This window comes from Aspergillus wentii (assembly GCF_001890725.1).
Source record: "Aspergillus wentii DTO 134E9 unplaced genomic scaffold ASPWEscaffold_5, whole genome shotgun sequence".
Classification (NCBI taxonomy): Eukaryota; Fungi; Ascomycota; class Eurotiomycetes; order Eurotiales; family Aspergillaceae; genus Aspergillus; species Aspergillus wentii.
Window position 1 is genome coordinate 791,543 of NW_024467836.1, and position 15,295 is coordinate 806,837.

At 49.4% G+C, this 15,295-nt stretch overlaps 5 protein-coding genes across 5 annotated transcripts; 2 read left to right on the top strand and 3 right to left on the bottom strand.

The window, feature by feature from the left end:
* Window positions 1-82: 82 nt before the first annotated feature.
* Window positions 83-3,532, top strand: ASPWEDRAFT_52317 (uncharacterized protein; the record flags this gene model as incomplete). The annotated part of the gene is made up of 5 exons (XM_040837734.1): window positions 83-272; window positions 401-558; window positions 620-713; window positions 767-3,400; window positions 3,459-3,532. The coding sequence occupies 5 exons, from the start codon at window positions 83-85 to the stop codon at window positions 3,530-3,532; spliced, it is 3,150 nt and encodes a 1,049-aa protein (XP_040687637.1).
* A 512-nt stretch (window positions 3,533-4,044) lies between these two features.
* Window positions 4,045-4,915, bottom strand: ASPWEDRAFT_114189 (ThiJ/PfpI family protein; the record flags this gene model as incomplete). The annotated part of the gene is made up of 3 exons (XM_040828473.1): window positions 4,045-4,442; window positions 4,517-4,754; window positions 4,835-4,915. 3 exons carry the CDS (start codon window positions 4,913-4,915, stop codon window positions 4,045-4,047), a joined length of 717 nt encoding a protein of 238 aa, XP_040687638.1.
* Window positions 4,916-5,031: 116 nt separating this feature from the next.
* On the bottom strand, window positions 5,032-8,065 carry ASPWEDRAFT_135673 (putative sucrose transporter). The gene is made up of 8 exons (XM_040829338.1): window positions 7,472-8,065; window positions 7,348-7,373; window positions 7,018-7,262; window positions 6,857-6,923; window positions 6,735-6,806; window positions 6,495-6,684; window positions 6,329-6,444; window positions 5,032-6,277 (listed from the first exon to the last, which is right to left on the bottom strand). The coding sequence occupies exons 1-8, from the start codon at window positions 7,567-7,569 to the stop codon at window positions 5,391-5,393; spliced, it is 1,701 nt and encodes a 566-aa protein (XP_040687639.1). The 5' UTR covers window positions 7,570-8,065; the 3' UTR covers window positions 5,032-5,390.
* Window positions 8,066-8,905: 840 nt separating this feature from the next.
* Window positions 8,906-10,812, bottom strand: ASPWEDRAFT_112464 (glucose-6-phosphate dehydrogenase; the record flags this gene model as incomplete). The annotated part of the gene is made up of 8 exons (XM_040828326.1): window positions 8,906-9,015; window positions 9,066-9,437; window positions 9,488-9,772; window positions 9,830-9,914; window positions 9,975-10,172; window positions 10,238-10,582; window positions 10,639-10,659; window positions 10,723-10,812. 8 exons carry the CDS (start codon window positions 10,810-10,812, stop codon window positions 8,906-8,908), a joined length of 1,506 nt encoding a protein of 501 aa, XP_040687640.1.
* Window positions 10,813-13,651: 2,839 nt separating this feature from the next.
* Window positions 13,652-14,184, top strand: ASPWEDRAFT_113120 (60S ribosomal protein eL33; the record flags this gene model as incomplete). Its single annotated transcript, XM_040828384.1, has 4 exons — window positions 13,652-13,758; window positions 13,822-13,863; window positions 13,927-14,027; window positions 14,087-14,184. The coding sequence occupies 4 exons, from the start codon at window positions 13,652-13,654 to the stop codon at window positions 14,182-14,184; spliced, it is 348 nt and encodes a 115-aa protein (XP_040687641.1).
* Window positions 14,185-15,295: the final 1,111 nt, after the last annotated feature.

Sequence of the window (15,295 nt, forward strand, 5' to 3'; positions counted from 1 at the left end):
CACCTCTCTTCCCCTCCTCTCCTAATTTTTTTTCTTTTTCATCTCGACTCCTCCCACTTCGAGTGGTCGCGTCCGCTTCATCATGCCCTTCTTCACCCGTGTCTTTCGAAACAAGGACTCTGGTTCCATCAAGAAGGCCACCAAATCCCCCGTGGTCGAGGAGCCAGAGCCCGAAAAACCCACGTGGACTGATGCATGGCAGCGTGCGGAGATCGCTCCCGAGGAGGTCCAGGATCTCCTACGAGGTTGTACTCAGGAATTGAAATTACGAGGTATGTCGGCTTGTTGTCTGTTTGCTCCCCTGACGTCAATTGCGATTTTGTCGTCGGACAAAGCAGAGGCGTTTGAGACAATCCCCATTCCTCAGATCGCTGATCATTGCCCGCGTTTCTTTTGACAGCTCTTGATACTCCATTCCTTCTCCTTCCCTTCCGTCCAAGCTCCGACCCCAGCGCCGCTCGTTCCTTTATTCGTAATTACTTCAATCAGTCCGTGGAGAAGGGATCGCCTCTCAGTGGAGATGCCTTGGCGCAGGAGCTGCGGTTGTCGGACCCCATGGTGAGATCACATCCGTACCCGTCATGTTGTGGTACGGTGGCTTACCCGTCATTTTGTACAGGTTCTTTGCAGCGTGATGAAATGGTGCTGGAGTCGACTCCCTGGAGGAGTTGTCACCTGGGAAGCTTATGAGCTGTTCAAAGTCGGTGAACAAGGTATATATCCTCCGGTCCCTCCTAGCTCCATCGTTTTATTGACCGGTCTGCAGACTCGCAGCTCGCCCGTGATGCCTTTTCGACATTTATTCCCATTAGCGTCGACTCCGACGCTCGAACCAAGATCATTTTCGACTTCTTTGATCTTCTAACGGCCATTGCAGCTCACGGCAAATCTAATGGTCTTGGAGGACGAAAGCTCTCCAGATATGCCGGCTGGTGGGCGTTTGAACATGTGGATACGGGCAATGGTTTTGAGGGTTCCTACAAGAGCTGGGCCAGTGCCGCCGATGCAACAAGCCATCTATTCTTCGCCTATCTGCGTTCAATCTCCCCGGACTCCTCCCGTGGTATGAGCGGTATCTCTACTTTGCCAATCGCTCTGCAGTCCCTGGTCCAGGCCACAGAATACCCCCCAGAGACGCCCACACTTCTTCAGGTTTCCACCACCAAAGTGGTCATGGTTGTGGACACCGTTTCTCCCACTCCCTTCGCTCTGCTGCGGCGTGCAAAAAATTTTGAATATCGCGACAGTGATCGACACTTGCAGGAATTTGCCAGCTTCGAGGATCCCACCCGGGCTTTGACTGACGAATGCCAACGCGTGTTGAAATGCATCTCCTCCACGAATCAGTCCAGCGTTGCGAGCCAGCAGGATTCGACCAACACACAGGATGCATCGTGGTCGAGATTCGAGGATATTGGATTCGGGAATTCAATCGAAGGAGAGGTGGATGAAGACGTAACAAAGGCAAGAAATGAGTTTGGCCTGAAATCCGCGCCCCGGTCTGGTGGTGGCGACTTGGGTCGTCCGACAACACCATCGTGGGCGGATTTCATGTCATCTGGTTTCTCAGATGAAAACGTCTTGAAGGCTCCCGTTACTCCTATGCTGCTTCCCCCAGACAAGATCCTGCCCCCACTTTCGACAGGCCGTGGCCAGAGCTCACAGTCCCACAAACGCACTCTGGATGCAGACCCATCTTTGGAGCCGGGTGAACTGGCCAATATTGCCACTTTGGACTTGGACGATTCATTTTGGTGGGTTTGGATCAGTAGTCTGGCTGGAGAAGAGTCCGCGTCGCGCAAGGCAGTCTTTGGCCGGTGTGCTCTGGTTGAAACGGTTATCAAGGATACCAAATGGCTCGTTCTCGAAGAACAGGTCAAGGGCGCTGCTTCGGAACCAGAGCCTGGTGCGTACATCGTGGAGAAGAAACGATTCTTTGGATTATCCACTCGCAAGGGCAAGCTTAGCCGTCGTCAATCCACCGCCAAGAAGGCGACTCCCATGGAGGAGTCGTACAAGCGACCGAACAACCAGGCACCGCAGAGTAAGACTAGCATCGGTCCTGATCAGCACGCAAGGATTCAGGCTGCTGCTGCTGCTCTCCAAAAGAAGAACCGTGAGCAGGAACAGGAGGCCAATGGGGGAAGTTCCAGGCGTCGAGATCAGTTGTCTACGATCAAGACCAACTCCGTCATGACTCTCCAGCCAGGTATCGTGAACGAGGCATCTCAGGCTATGAAATGGGCTAGCAATTATGACAAGAACGCTTACCGAAGTGCCTACCTTAACGACACTCGCGCGGGTACGGGTACACTTTCGCGTACGCTTTCGGAGGCGCTCCAGTCGCCTTCGACCGACAAACTCGATGTGCCAGGCACGCCGACGAGCACGTCGACCAGACAAGCACCGGCTCCCTTGTGCAAAGATGCCAGTCCACACTCTCCCCCACCCCCAGCGCCTGCTACCCCCACAAAGAGTGTTGTAGAGCCAAGCAACGATGTTGCTTCCAGTCGCAAGGGTAGCACCAGCATTGCTGCGGAACAGATTGCCACAGAATCGCAGCCCAAACAGTCTACGGACTCTGTGGAAGATCCAGGCCGGAAGTTGAAGAAGAAACCTGGTAATGCGGGATTCAAGAGCATGTTCGGTAGCATGAGGAGGAGCGACACCTCGTCAAAGCCTCCTATGAAAGCTACCGGTGCGGAGCCGTCTGCTGTGGCTGCTGCACGTGCTGCCCTGGAAGGCAAAGCCAAGGCTTCCCAGGAACAATCCAGCCGTCCACCAACCAACGGCTCTTCTGTCCTCAAGAAGAAGCCTCTCCCAGAGAACGCTGCGGTAAACATTCCTCTGCCTGATGACGAAAAACCGGCAACCCCGAAGGTGACGGAGACGTCAGTCCCTGAGCCTGAAGTCGATGCCTCGAAAACTCCTACTTCCCCTGTTGGTTCTCCGAGAACCCGACGTGATGCAGAATACGATGCGCTTTCCCGAGTCGATACCAACGAACGTGCTGCCGCCGACAAGGAATTTTCCCGATTCGACCAGGGTCCCTTGGTTGAACAACCCGCTTTTGTTCCAGATGACTCGCCGGTCTCGCCAGTCACCGAAGATCCCCATGAGAATGCTCCTCTAGAGGTTCCGGAAAAGGCTCCTTCAAGGTTCTCGGAGCGATTCACTGAGAGAAACTCGGAGAGGTTCTCTATCCCAATTATGTATCAGGCTGAGCCTACAGTAGAGCCTCCACTCGACGACAGCCCTAGATCGCCGGTGTCTCGCCCCTCTCAGGACCGTTGGGCTCAGATTCGCAAGAATGCCGCTGATAGGGCTGCTCAGGCCCAGCAGGCAGAGCCCCGGTTGAGCGAGGACCCGACCGATGACGGCGATACGAGCGGAGAGGAGGGTAAGTAACCTTGAGCCAATTCCATCCAAAAGAACAGCTGAACTAACTGCATACTTAGCCATTGAATCCCGCGTCGCCCGTATCAAGGCTAGAGTGGCCGAGTTGACTGGAAACATGGAAGCTGCACGGTAATAACTACGTGTCAAGCCTTTTGATCCTTTTCCCTTCCCTGTTGATCATTCTCATCCTTCATTGTAATATTCGTACATTCTCTACCCTTCTGTTCTCTTCCCTCTTTCCTGGTGTTGTACCAATACCTCCGACAGTTCATATATGAGAAGCTTCCTGGCTCAGCACGCAAACGAAAGCCACTTGCTCAAGTCTATACGCCGATTGATGTTCTTTATAGTACCCCCTTTTGTTTCTGATTATTTCCATTCGGAATTTGCTAAAGATATCCCCATGGCAAAGTCTGAACAATGGCAGACATACGCTGTGACGCAGTTTCAGTTTTGGACGATTGTGCTATACGTTTTAATGTGTGCTCAATCGATTCATCGACTCGATGGTTTGGATACCACTGCGGTTTTTGCTTTGTTTTCATTTTTGCTATATTCCCCTTCAGCTTTGCCTTTTGATTCTTGTTCGCCTACCCAGAAGGCCACTATTTGTTGTATTCAGCAGTGAATGACAATTTAATTGATCTACTGACGATCGAGCCCCAACGCCTTGAGAATCTCGTTGGCCACTCTAGCCGCACTCCGCGGATTCTGCCCCGTAATCAACGGTCCCTCCATTCCTGCTGTCTTGGAAACCACCACCTTCTCCTTGTACGGATGCTCCTTGACATACATTCCCCCAGAGATACGATTCAACTCCGTCTCAAGCAGAAACGGCATAAAAGCCGACATACCAACCTGATCCTCCTCGCCATTAGAAAACCCCGTAACCGTCGCCCCGGACAGAAGCGGCAGACCAGAAGGCGTAGTCGCATTCAGCAACGCCGCCGGCCCATGACAAACCGCCGCAATGGGTTTCCTCGCCGCCGCAAAGCTCTGTATCAGCGCCAACGACCTCGGATCGGACGGGAGATCAAACATAGCTACATCATTAGCCATCAAACACATACCACACCCTATCACCTGAAGTGTAAGGTAAAGTGAAGAAAAAACATACGCCCATGCCCCCCCACATAAAAAAGCGCATCAAACTCCCCCGCCATCGGAATCACCTCGGCAATCTTATACGTATTCGCCCACACGGCCTTCTCATTCTGCATGAACGACATGGAGACCTCGTCGTTTTCAAACGCCTTCACCGAGTGCGGGTCGAGGGGCGCTTCGCCGCCTTGTGGCGACGCGATGCTGATGTCGACTTTCGGTTTGAGGATTTGGTAGGGGTGGGCGAGTTCGGGCTTTTCAATCATCAAACATAAATTAGCTTTGGATTGGCTTTGTTGTATGTTAGGTTGGATATGTTTGGGGAGGGACGAACAAGATACCAGCCTGTTTCGGCGCGGTTGGCTGGGATTTCGGCTTGGGAGGTTAGGATGATGAGGACTTTTGGGGAGGGCATTTTGGTTTGATTGTTTTTTGTTTGTTTAATGAGATAAGATAATATGTGTTTGAAGTTATAGAGATACATAGCTTATTGGGAAGTACTAGTTATATATCAAGTATACTTGCAGACTGGGTAATTATATCGTCATAGGGTTATATCATCTTGACCATTTATACAAAGTTTCAATAATATAGTAATGCACATGGTATAATTAGTTAAGTACAGGCTTGAACATACAGTCAAGCATTATATTATCATTATCAGTGTTTCAAACGCCTATATATGCATTCCAATACAGACCAAATCACCAATGGGTCAGTTAATCCCGGTGTGAAAGATGAAAGATTATTCAACATGCTCTGAAATCACAATCGTATAGAAGTGTGTAGTGTGTACATGGAAGGTGTCGAAGTGAATATGCAGATTTTCGTTTTCATCATGAAATAGTTGTAGTTGTAGTGTATGCTCTCGTAAACAGTCGTGAAAGCCACTATGGGACGTACCGTAACCGTCGAGTTGCTTCGGCGGCCACGAGAGAACACAATGCACCGATGAACAGGCATATCGAAATGGCGTTGGGCGAGTCCTTGTCTAGGTTCATCCACTGCGAGTCCTGGGATGACCTGTCTTTCTTGGTGACGCCCGGCTCGAAGATGCTGAACACGATCCAGCTGATGAATGTGCCGACGAACTGGGGGAGTGTCGTGTACACGTTCAACACGCCGAGGTAGATACCGGCCAGTTCGCCTGTCGATGGGATGTTGGAGGCGGATTCCTCATCGTCTGTATCGCTGTCCGCGTCACGGTGGTTGAGTCGCAGTACATCTAGTTCCGTGTCGTCGTTACGGTCCGAATAGTATGTCCCGTTGCGGATGCTAGCCGATGTAATCATGGTAGGGCCATTTCGCGATGTGGGTGGGTTCATGGTCAACTTGTTGATCTCCACTCCCATAAAGGAAAATGGTGCCCAGCTAGTGACGGCCCATGGGATGCCACATACAGCCACCAGAAAAGTGGCAGTAGCCCGAGATCGCGCAAAGGGTGCAAAAACCATTGTTGCGGTAAACACAAAGTGTGAAAGTAACCATGTCATTTGCAGGTCTGGACGGATGGATGTGATTTTCTTGAGAAGTGCTGCTATCCCCGGGGGTGGTCGTGGTGTGAATCGCGATTTTTTGGAGTCCGGTGGTTGTACGCAAAAGGGAAGAACAACAGATCCGATAAATGTGATCGAGGAGAAGACGACCAGAGACAGACTGCCAACTCGACCAATCTCACCAAGAAAATCTTCCGATTGTGTCACTCCTTCTGGGGCCTCGTATCGGAAGTACGTCTCGCCAACCCAGGTGGTGCTGTAGAACAGAAATGGAAACCAGCCTAGAAAAAGTCAACTATATGAAAATATCCAGCCCAAGGTCTGCGACATACCGATCCAAGCCCAGAATTGAGCCCAACAGATGGCTTGAATGCGAGGGGGCAACTCCATTGTAGTTCTCATCAACTGAGTCATTACTTGGATTGCCCCAGCCTTATCATCGGCATCTCTGTCATCCAATTAGCACCAGTATACAACCTAGTTCTTCACATCACCCACCTTGCAGTGATCAAAACCCTCTCTTTAACCGAGTAGGACGTGACCAACACTGCTATGATCAAGGACAACGCAGCAATAACCGTCATTTGCTTGAATTGGGTATCACCAATAGTCGCACCGAATAGGCTGACAGTATCGATTGAGCCTATTACATATCCAATCAGCTGGCCAATGGCCGACATCCTGCCCGCTTCACAATGTCAGCTCTATCACCCATATCATGAATTCAAACAGACCTACCCCATGCTGATCCAGCTTGCTGCGAAGGAATCGGCAAAGTGTCGACAATCAAACTGCGACAACACGCTTGGACTGTGCGATTATTAGAGCAAATACAACAACAGCCTAAATCCAATACCTACCAACATTGATCGCAAAGTCAACCGCATAAATACTCAACACCGCAAGGGCGATGGTGACTCTTCCGGCCTATATTGCGGAGGTCCACTTGTCAGCAATCTTAACGAAACCACGCTATGGCCAGAACAAAAAAAAGTGCCAACCCCAGATCTTATTTTATTACCTTCTCCGCATCCTTGACAAACACGGCGACAATCTCCGACGTCCACCCTAATACCAGCAAACAACAGGCAACAACTAATGAGCCTCCGATCATAAACGGTCTGCGTCTACCCCATTTCGATCGTGACCGATCGGCAATCACACCGATGAGGGGTTGAATGACCAACCCGGACAAAGGACCAGCGATCCAGACAAGAGAAGTTCGAGACTTTGTAAGACCAAGTTGTAAAAGGTACGGGGTGCAATCTATCTCGGGTCGAGGGAGCGATTGATCAGTTGAGAGGGTTCTTCTAGAAACGGTGGGATGGGCTCGTCGGAGGGGTTCTCTTACAGGTCATCTCAATGCCCCATGTCAACCTATTCAAAGCGCAAGACAGTTAGTTATGGTCCATACTAGCCGGCGCATTTACTGCAAACCACAGAAAAAAAGAACAGAGGAGAAGTAGAATACGCACTGCAATCCAACCAAACTAAAAGTCAACAATGCCATCCGCGTCGACTCACTCCGTCCCTTGATGGAAGGGGTACCGGCCCATCTTGCGGACTGAGGCATTCTGATTCTTCCAGATGCCCGCACATGCACAATGCACTTGGGCTCGTTTCAACGTCTCTCTCTCTCCCCTCCTTTGTACCCGGAGGTCGGTTTTCTAGCTTCGGTGGGCCAATATATACTGTGTCGCAGTCGGGTAGTCCTCGTTCACTTGATTTTGTTGTTAAATATTTCGAAATCAATCGCGAGGGGGTTCGGAGTTCTCAATGAAAGTGTTGGGCAGGACAACTCCCAATGCGGCGCAATCGGTGGTGCTGTTTTCGACTGGGCCAGAACGGATTGTTTGTTGCGGGTTCCGCTTTGGATCGATGCCTGTGAGAGGGAAACCGGATGGAGTAGAAATACAAGAGAAGAGAAGAAAGAGAAAGAAAGAAAGAAAGGAAAAGAAAAAGAAGCTCGGCAAGGTCGTAATAAGAATAGTAATGGTAATAGTAATGGTAATAATAATAACACTAACCAAAGACCCTGCGGGCCCCCGGGCCGTCAAAAGGCGGGCTTATCGCAGGCCCTGCATACAAAGCGAGAGATTGCACCGCCGATCAATATTATTTATTCTTAGCAGAAAGTCCGGAGAATATCATGGCACTCGACAGGATTCAGCATATGATTATAGAATACACGATATAGAATAAGTATTCATTCTTGTCTACAAAATATCTCCAAGAGTTCTCTCAATTTGATCATGCCATCTTACTCCAAAGTCCAGACCCTAAAGGATCATCTTCCCGGTTGTCGTAAGGCATCCAGAAAAGGAGAAATTATTATGGAACCCTGCAGTCCCAGACCCTTACCCCAGGGGTAAAAAGATGGAGAACAAGATGGAGATGGTATCGATCATCGATGATGTGCATGTTGTGATACCTTAATAAGCGGCTGCATTCGTTGACTAGGTATACCACTCTATACTTAGAATGAATGACATCAAGTCCTCATGTCTCGAGATTAACTCCTCCTGGCCCGAGCGCAGATAATCAATCTGAGAACCCTATCCAGCAATATGAAGTATCATATGTCTGATAAAGTCGGCAATGAATCTACATTGTGGGGAAGATCGAAACTCTGTGACACGGGGCTGCAGAGTCCTTGTCGTATCATAGCATCAACTCTATCGAGTGTACATTGGACATATTGGTGTTCGTAGCAGTTGCATTCATTTCTAGAATTGGCTTGCAAATAGATGATATCATTGCCCGGCCGCCCTTCCACTAAAAAGAACTTCCCTTCATTTCTGTCGTATCGACCCTTGTTTTTCTGGCCATGCCGTGAAAAAGCAAAACAGAATCGAGTGTGCGCGCATTATTATTTTTGGTGTGTTTGTTTATTTTGATGTCCTCGTTCCTTACAACCGGTTGGGGGCAGAGGTCATCGGCCACTGGTAGCCAGCAGCGTCGCTGAACTTGTATCCGAACGAGGCAGTGAAGTCGTCAAGAACAGCGGGTCCACGGGATCCTATTCAGTTGTTAGTGAGGAGAAAAGGGTTTGCTGGCTTTATGACATACCGTAGGGGTATTCCATGGGGATGATCTCTTTGTTGTCGTCAAGGTAGTGAAGGAGAGGAGTGAAGATTCTCCAACTGGCGTCCAGTTCATCGTCACGGACAAAGTTGGAGTGGTCACCCTTCAGGGCATCCAGAATCAAAGATTCGTAAGCCTCGGGGATCTTGAGGTCGGAGAAGCGACGGCGGTAGGTAAGGTCAAGCTCGGTCACCACGGTCTGCATGGACAGACCAGGCAGCTTAGAGTTCATCTTAATGTACACCGACTCGTTGGGCTGGACACGGATAACCAGCTCGTTGCGGGGAATGTCCTTGAAGATACCGGAAGTCACATCACGGAATTGGATGCGGATCTCGGTCTTCTGCTCATTAAGGGCTGTAAAAAGTAAGCATCATGTAGTCATGAGATGAGAAAAGCCAGCATACCTTTTCCGGCCTTCATGATGAAGGGAACACCATCCCATCTCTCGTTCTTAATGTATGCGACCAGGGCGGTGAAGGTCGGGCAGCGCGAGTCCTTGGGGACAGTGTCGTCCTCCTTGTATGCGGGCTTGCTTCCATCCAGAGACTTGCCGTACTGGCCGATAATGACGTTCTTGGGCTCGATCGCATCCATCGCACGGAGCACACGAACCTTCTCGTCACGGATGTCTTCAGCGGAGAAAGAGATGGGGCGCTCCATGGCGAGCAGGGTCAGCACCTGCAGAAGGTCTGGAAGAAGTCAGCATAACCAAATCACACCCATCAATGCATTTGTCTTTAACTTACGGTTCTGCATGACATCACGGATGATGCCGAACTCGTCGAAGTAACCTCCACGGCCCTCGGTACCGAAAGGCTCCTTGAATGTGATCTACAGAAAGGCACTTATTAGTGGTTGTTTGGCTTGAAATGCTCGGGACATTGTCCATACCTGAACGTTGTCGATGTGGTGACGGTTCCAGGTGGCGTTGAAGAACTCGTTACCGAAGCGCATAATGAGGATGTTCTTGACCATCTCCTTACCCAGGTAGTGGTCAATACGGAAGATCTCATCTTCCTTCCAGTTGGGCTCGAGGGCTTTCTGAAGGTCACGGGAGCTCTCAAGATCCTTGCCGAAGGGCTTCTCGACCTATTGATAAAAAAGCACTGTAAGTGACTGCTCCGGTCACATCCAAATACACAAGGATCACTCACGATGATACGGGCGATGCCGTGCTGGGGGTAGCAGTTTCTCTTCAATTGCTCAGAGACAGTTATGAAGACACTGGGGGGCAATGCCATGTAGAAGACTCTGTTCTGTCCTTTCCGGCCCTGCTCGACCTCTTCGATGTGCTTGTTGAGGTTGATGAAGGAGTCATCCTGGTCGTATTGGCCGGAGACGTAAGTGCAATGGCTGCAGAAGCTGTCGAGCTGCTCCTCGATCTCCTTTGTGGGAATCTTGATGTAGGATCGCACACGCTTCAGGTACTCTTCGTGGTCCATCTTTGTTCGGGCATATCCGACGATCTTAATGTCCTTGGGAAGGAATTTGTTGCGGTACTGCATCGCATGTTAATTTTCGAATCATCACTGTTCATTTAGAATTAAACACGTACAAGGCCAAAGAGGGCAGGGAACTGTTGCAAATGTCAGTGTCAGATCAATTTCAACAAAGCGGGGTAGTGGGAGGAGTTACGAACAGTCTTCTTCTTTGCAAGATCTCCAGATGCACCGAGCACCACAATGACGGTGTCATCCTTCAGCTCGAGGGTTCTACGTTGGGTATTCATGTTAGAAGATGAAGCAAGCCAGTGATGTAATGAGTAGCGGAGTCGGTGGGGTGGGAAAGACTCTGCACTGGACAGAGAAAGAGAAAGAAAAGGGGGAAAGAAAAGGCAGTTGATAAGAATGTGCCAGTGCTTTTTTTGAGTTGTGAATATAACAGCAGCATTCAACATATAATTGATGAATTGCAATCTTGGATAGCTATCCAGGCGCCCGTAGACTCCGTGCTAGATGCGCTGGTGGTGAAGGTAGCGGGCGGGCTTCCGCCGCTGGCAGGGAGTGATGTCAGAGACACAGGGGAGGGGTTGGGAGGACTCACCCAGCATTCTGGCGTTCCTCGGTGCGAGCTATCGTGCTGGCCATGTTTGAAGGGGATGGGGTATGTGTATAGCCAAAGAAACAATTCAGGAGGAGAAAAATGAAACAGGGAGAGAGGGAGGGAGGAGGGAGAGGTTTGATGAAAAAGAGTCTCCAGCAGTTCCGGCGGAGCAAGTACTTTTTAACACAGAAATTGAGGGCTCCTCTTGAGCTGCGCTGCAAAGGTGTGGGCGAGGCACAATGGTGGGGCAGGACTGAGGCCGGCTTGGGTTCTTTCCACTACGTCGATGCTGCCGCGCTGCCCCGTGGCCAGTGGTTATTACTTATGACTTTCCTGATGACTGTTTTTATTATTCCTGTCTTTTTGCGCTCGATTCTTTTTATCATATTCTATTATCTGGCGCTATCGTGGTGACGTTTGCTTGTTGTTTGCAGGCTCTGTCGGATCTTATATCATAGCCTTCATCTCTATCAACGCCCGGTCTTTCGCTCCAATTGCATTTTATCCGGGACTGTTTCCAAAATTTATCCTGGATGCTCCACGAGGGGTCGCACATGGACAGCTGACGGTTGTTTAAACTGCCTTTTTTACAATCCTGACTTGCCGGCCCGCGACTCAATAGTCAATACGACATAGATGTCATGGCCCGCATATCTACCTAGGTATCAGTTCTCATCTATCTGTACATCATTTATATCCTGGTCGAAACAGGAAATCCTCTGAATTCTCCGCTATCCTTACTGTCTTACTCTTACTCCTTATCCTAGGTAGCGTAATCCTGTCAGAAAACCCGCGGAGCGTGGACCGGTACAGTTGTTACCAAGGGTGGAGCTTCCGCTATTGTTGAATAATATGCCCCTCGGAGTACATAGATCCATGATAAAAGATTGAGTTCCCCTTGATTTAAACTGCAACATATAGCGTGACCGTATTACAACATACACGGCACTTTCACTCTATACAGACAAGCGATTTCGGACTCCACTACGGTTGACGGAGGACTGGTCGTAGAGATTGCGCCAGAAGCCTGCAGGGAAGAAACCGCCGTCCGCCGTCTGATGGGTGTTGAGAAGCTCTCCCGGTGACCTAAATCGTGGAGATGGATCGGCGCATTTGTCATATCAGTACAGTATGATACGGATACTATTTTCCCGTGAAGGTCTGATTTTATCTTCGAACACTCCATCGAACGAAGTAATCCTTAGCGCTTAGCTCCAGGGCCTAGTTTAATGACTGCCCGGACTTAACAGCTCCAACAAACCATCTTTGCGCAAACGGCAGAAAAGCAAATGCTGGGAAGATCAACTTCCCATTGGCACACCACGTCAAAGATGTGCATGCAGATCCAAGCATATTTCGAGGGGAAATGCAATGCAGCCAGCCAGCAGGGAGAACTCATGTCGACTTGATTCAATTCAGTATTGCCGATTCTGGTGGTGGGGCGGTGCTTTCCAAATAGGTACTCCCGGTCTGTCTGCTTGTTCAATGTCACCGATACAGGCCATACATACCGTACCGTCGGAGTAGATCAACGGCGATAAGCAGAGGACCCCAACTATATCATCACATCATGGTCGATCTTCCAGCTCGCTGAAAATAACCAGAATTCAAGATGGGTTACGGCAAGAACACGAAAAGTATTGAATCTGGAAAAGAAAACGATGTCTATTCCCGACGGTGATCCCGACCAAATACCGAAGACTCTATCCAGATGGCACGGGGCCAGCTAGATGGAACCCCTTGTCGTCATGGAGGGATAACCGTGTTTTGTCAGCTTCTGACGCTCTAGACAGGCTCATCCAGTCATCCTGTCACAAAGGCAACTCGGAAACCGGCCTCGGACCACTGTAGGCCGGACGGCGAAAAAAAGCGGTGGTGGGGTTAAATCTGATACTGGAATGATGGCCGGATATCAGGAGGATCAGTTTCTCCGGCTGAATTGACGGAGGGTTGGTTTCTCCGGAGGAAAATGACGGAGACTTGGTTTATCCGGATAAAAGCCGTAAACGGACTAGCTTAATCTATCACGAGACTTCGCTAAGCCCTGGGATGGTCCGGCTCGCGTCCGGCTCGCTAAGGTCCCGTTTGGGGTTAGGGCGAGCCGCACCGAACACACCTCGCAAATTGAACATTGTGCGCTCGCCTCATATCTATCGAAGCGACGACAACCACGACAACCCGGACGACTTTGCGGGGAATTTTTGCCTTCCTTTGACTTGCCCGCTGTTGCTCAGAACAACCGTCAAAATGCCTTCGGAACACGGTCACAGACGTGAGTTGATACCTGGATGAATGCTGGAGGATTATGTGTGCGCCGGCCGTGAGGTTGAACTTGCGGTTTACGAGTGCGGTCGGGGATAGAGAGAGAGAATATATGCTAACATGATTTTTTGTCTACAGTCTACGTCAAGTAAGTTATTGCAAACCATCCATGAATTATTCGTCGCATCGCGCATATCATATACGGATATCACATATCAAAAACGGTGTTGTGGGACTGGGATATGGGCGATGGGAAAACCGAAATGGCGACGGCATTACGTTCAGAACAGACGATTAATACGAATTTCTTCACCAGGGGACGTCACCTGAGCTACCAGCGCAGCAAGCACCTCACCCACGAGAAGACCAGGTAGCTACCTCCAACCACAAAAAGGGCAAATCGAAAGGATGGAATTTGACAAATGTTATACAGTCTGATCAAGATCGAGGGTGTTGAGGACCCCAAGGCCGCAGAGTGAGTAATCGGTCACATGGATTGGAATATAAAGGAACAGGCAGCTAAGATGGATTCGCACAGCTTCTACTTGGGCAAGAAGGTTGCTTTCGTCTACCGGGCAAAGCGCGAGGTTCGGGGTTCCAACATTCGGGTGATCTGGGGCAAGGTCACCCGGACACACGGTATGTTATGGCTGGAGGAATTGAGAAAATGGAAATGGGAAACTAACATGACATCTCAGGTAACTCCGGTGTTGTCCGTGCTCAGTTCCGCAACAACCTCCCCCCCAAGACCCTCGGTGCTACCGTTCGCGTTATGCTCTACCCCTCCAACATCTAAGCGGCGTTTTGTATTTGTGGGATACTCCGGAATCTTCGCGCAAACAGTCGGGCAAAGGAGTCGACGGTACGAACCGATGTATGTTGAGGTGATGGAGTTGGCGGGTTGATAACATTCGTGGGAGAGGCAGGGCCGTCAAGCCCTACGAATAATAAAAAAAACAAAGGCTCTTTTTTACTTATTTCTTCTCTCTCTCTACCAGCATGGTTACTTTGTCCGCTTCTAGAAAACACCTAGAAGGGCCCTATCTTATGGACGGGGCTCTTTGGCGAGCACATTGTGTCTTGTCTGGCAGGGCATACCTAGCCTTTTTTTATCTCTCTCCCTCGAGTTTATTTGAATACTCCATACACACCAAATCCATACCATTCAACAAACAACGATTTGATCTTGCCCACACATGTTATGTGTGGTGGTTACGGAATTTCCTGTGATCGGAATGTTTTTCTTTTTTTTTCTTCCTTATAACGAGCTCTTTTAGACGAATTCAAGGACAGTGGGATTATCCTGCAATCAGCCGTATCTTCTATTATTCAGTGTCATCTCGATTTCTGTGTGGGTATTCAATATGTCTAGTCCGTGGTTCAGCTTGAACATTTGATCTCCCATCACATGCTCCATCAATGCCCCATCCCAATGCCATTGACCAATAGCTGGTCTATCTGGAGTATGACGTCTATCCAGTAGGTAGCCGTAGCCCACCTGATGCCATACACTGCCCGATATAGCACCCAAGACAAACCCTACAAGACATGGGCTACTGGGCATCCTCATGCATTGCCATATATTGCAATTCTCGCCCGCACTATACCGCTCAACATCATGAGTAGGAAGTACTATCATTACTCTTATCTTAAAGAGGTTAGGGCTACTATACCTACCATCCGGAAGCTGCAGAACCATATGACCAAGTCTAATGAATGCCGTATCCGCGAATAGTCAAGTAGAGTATAATACTGAACATGAACATTAATGGCATTGTATATTACAGACATAAAGTTAAGCTTTCGGTTTAGTATGTAAGTGGGCACCCATTCAGGTACGTAAAGTTTGCTGTGGTTTGTAGAAATGAGAAAATAACATATATTGCTGTGTTCAATTTGTTATAATA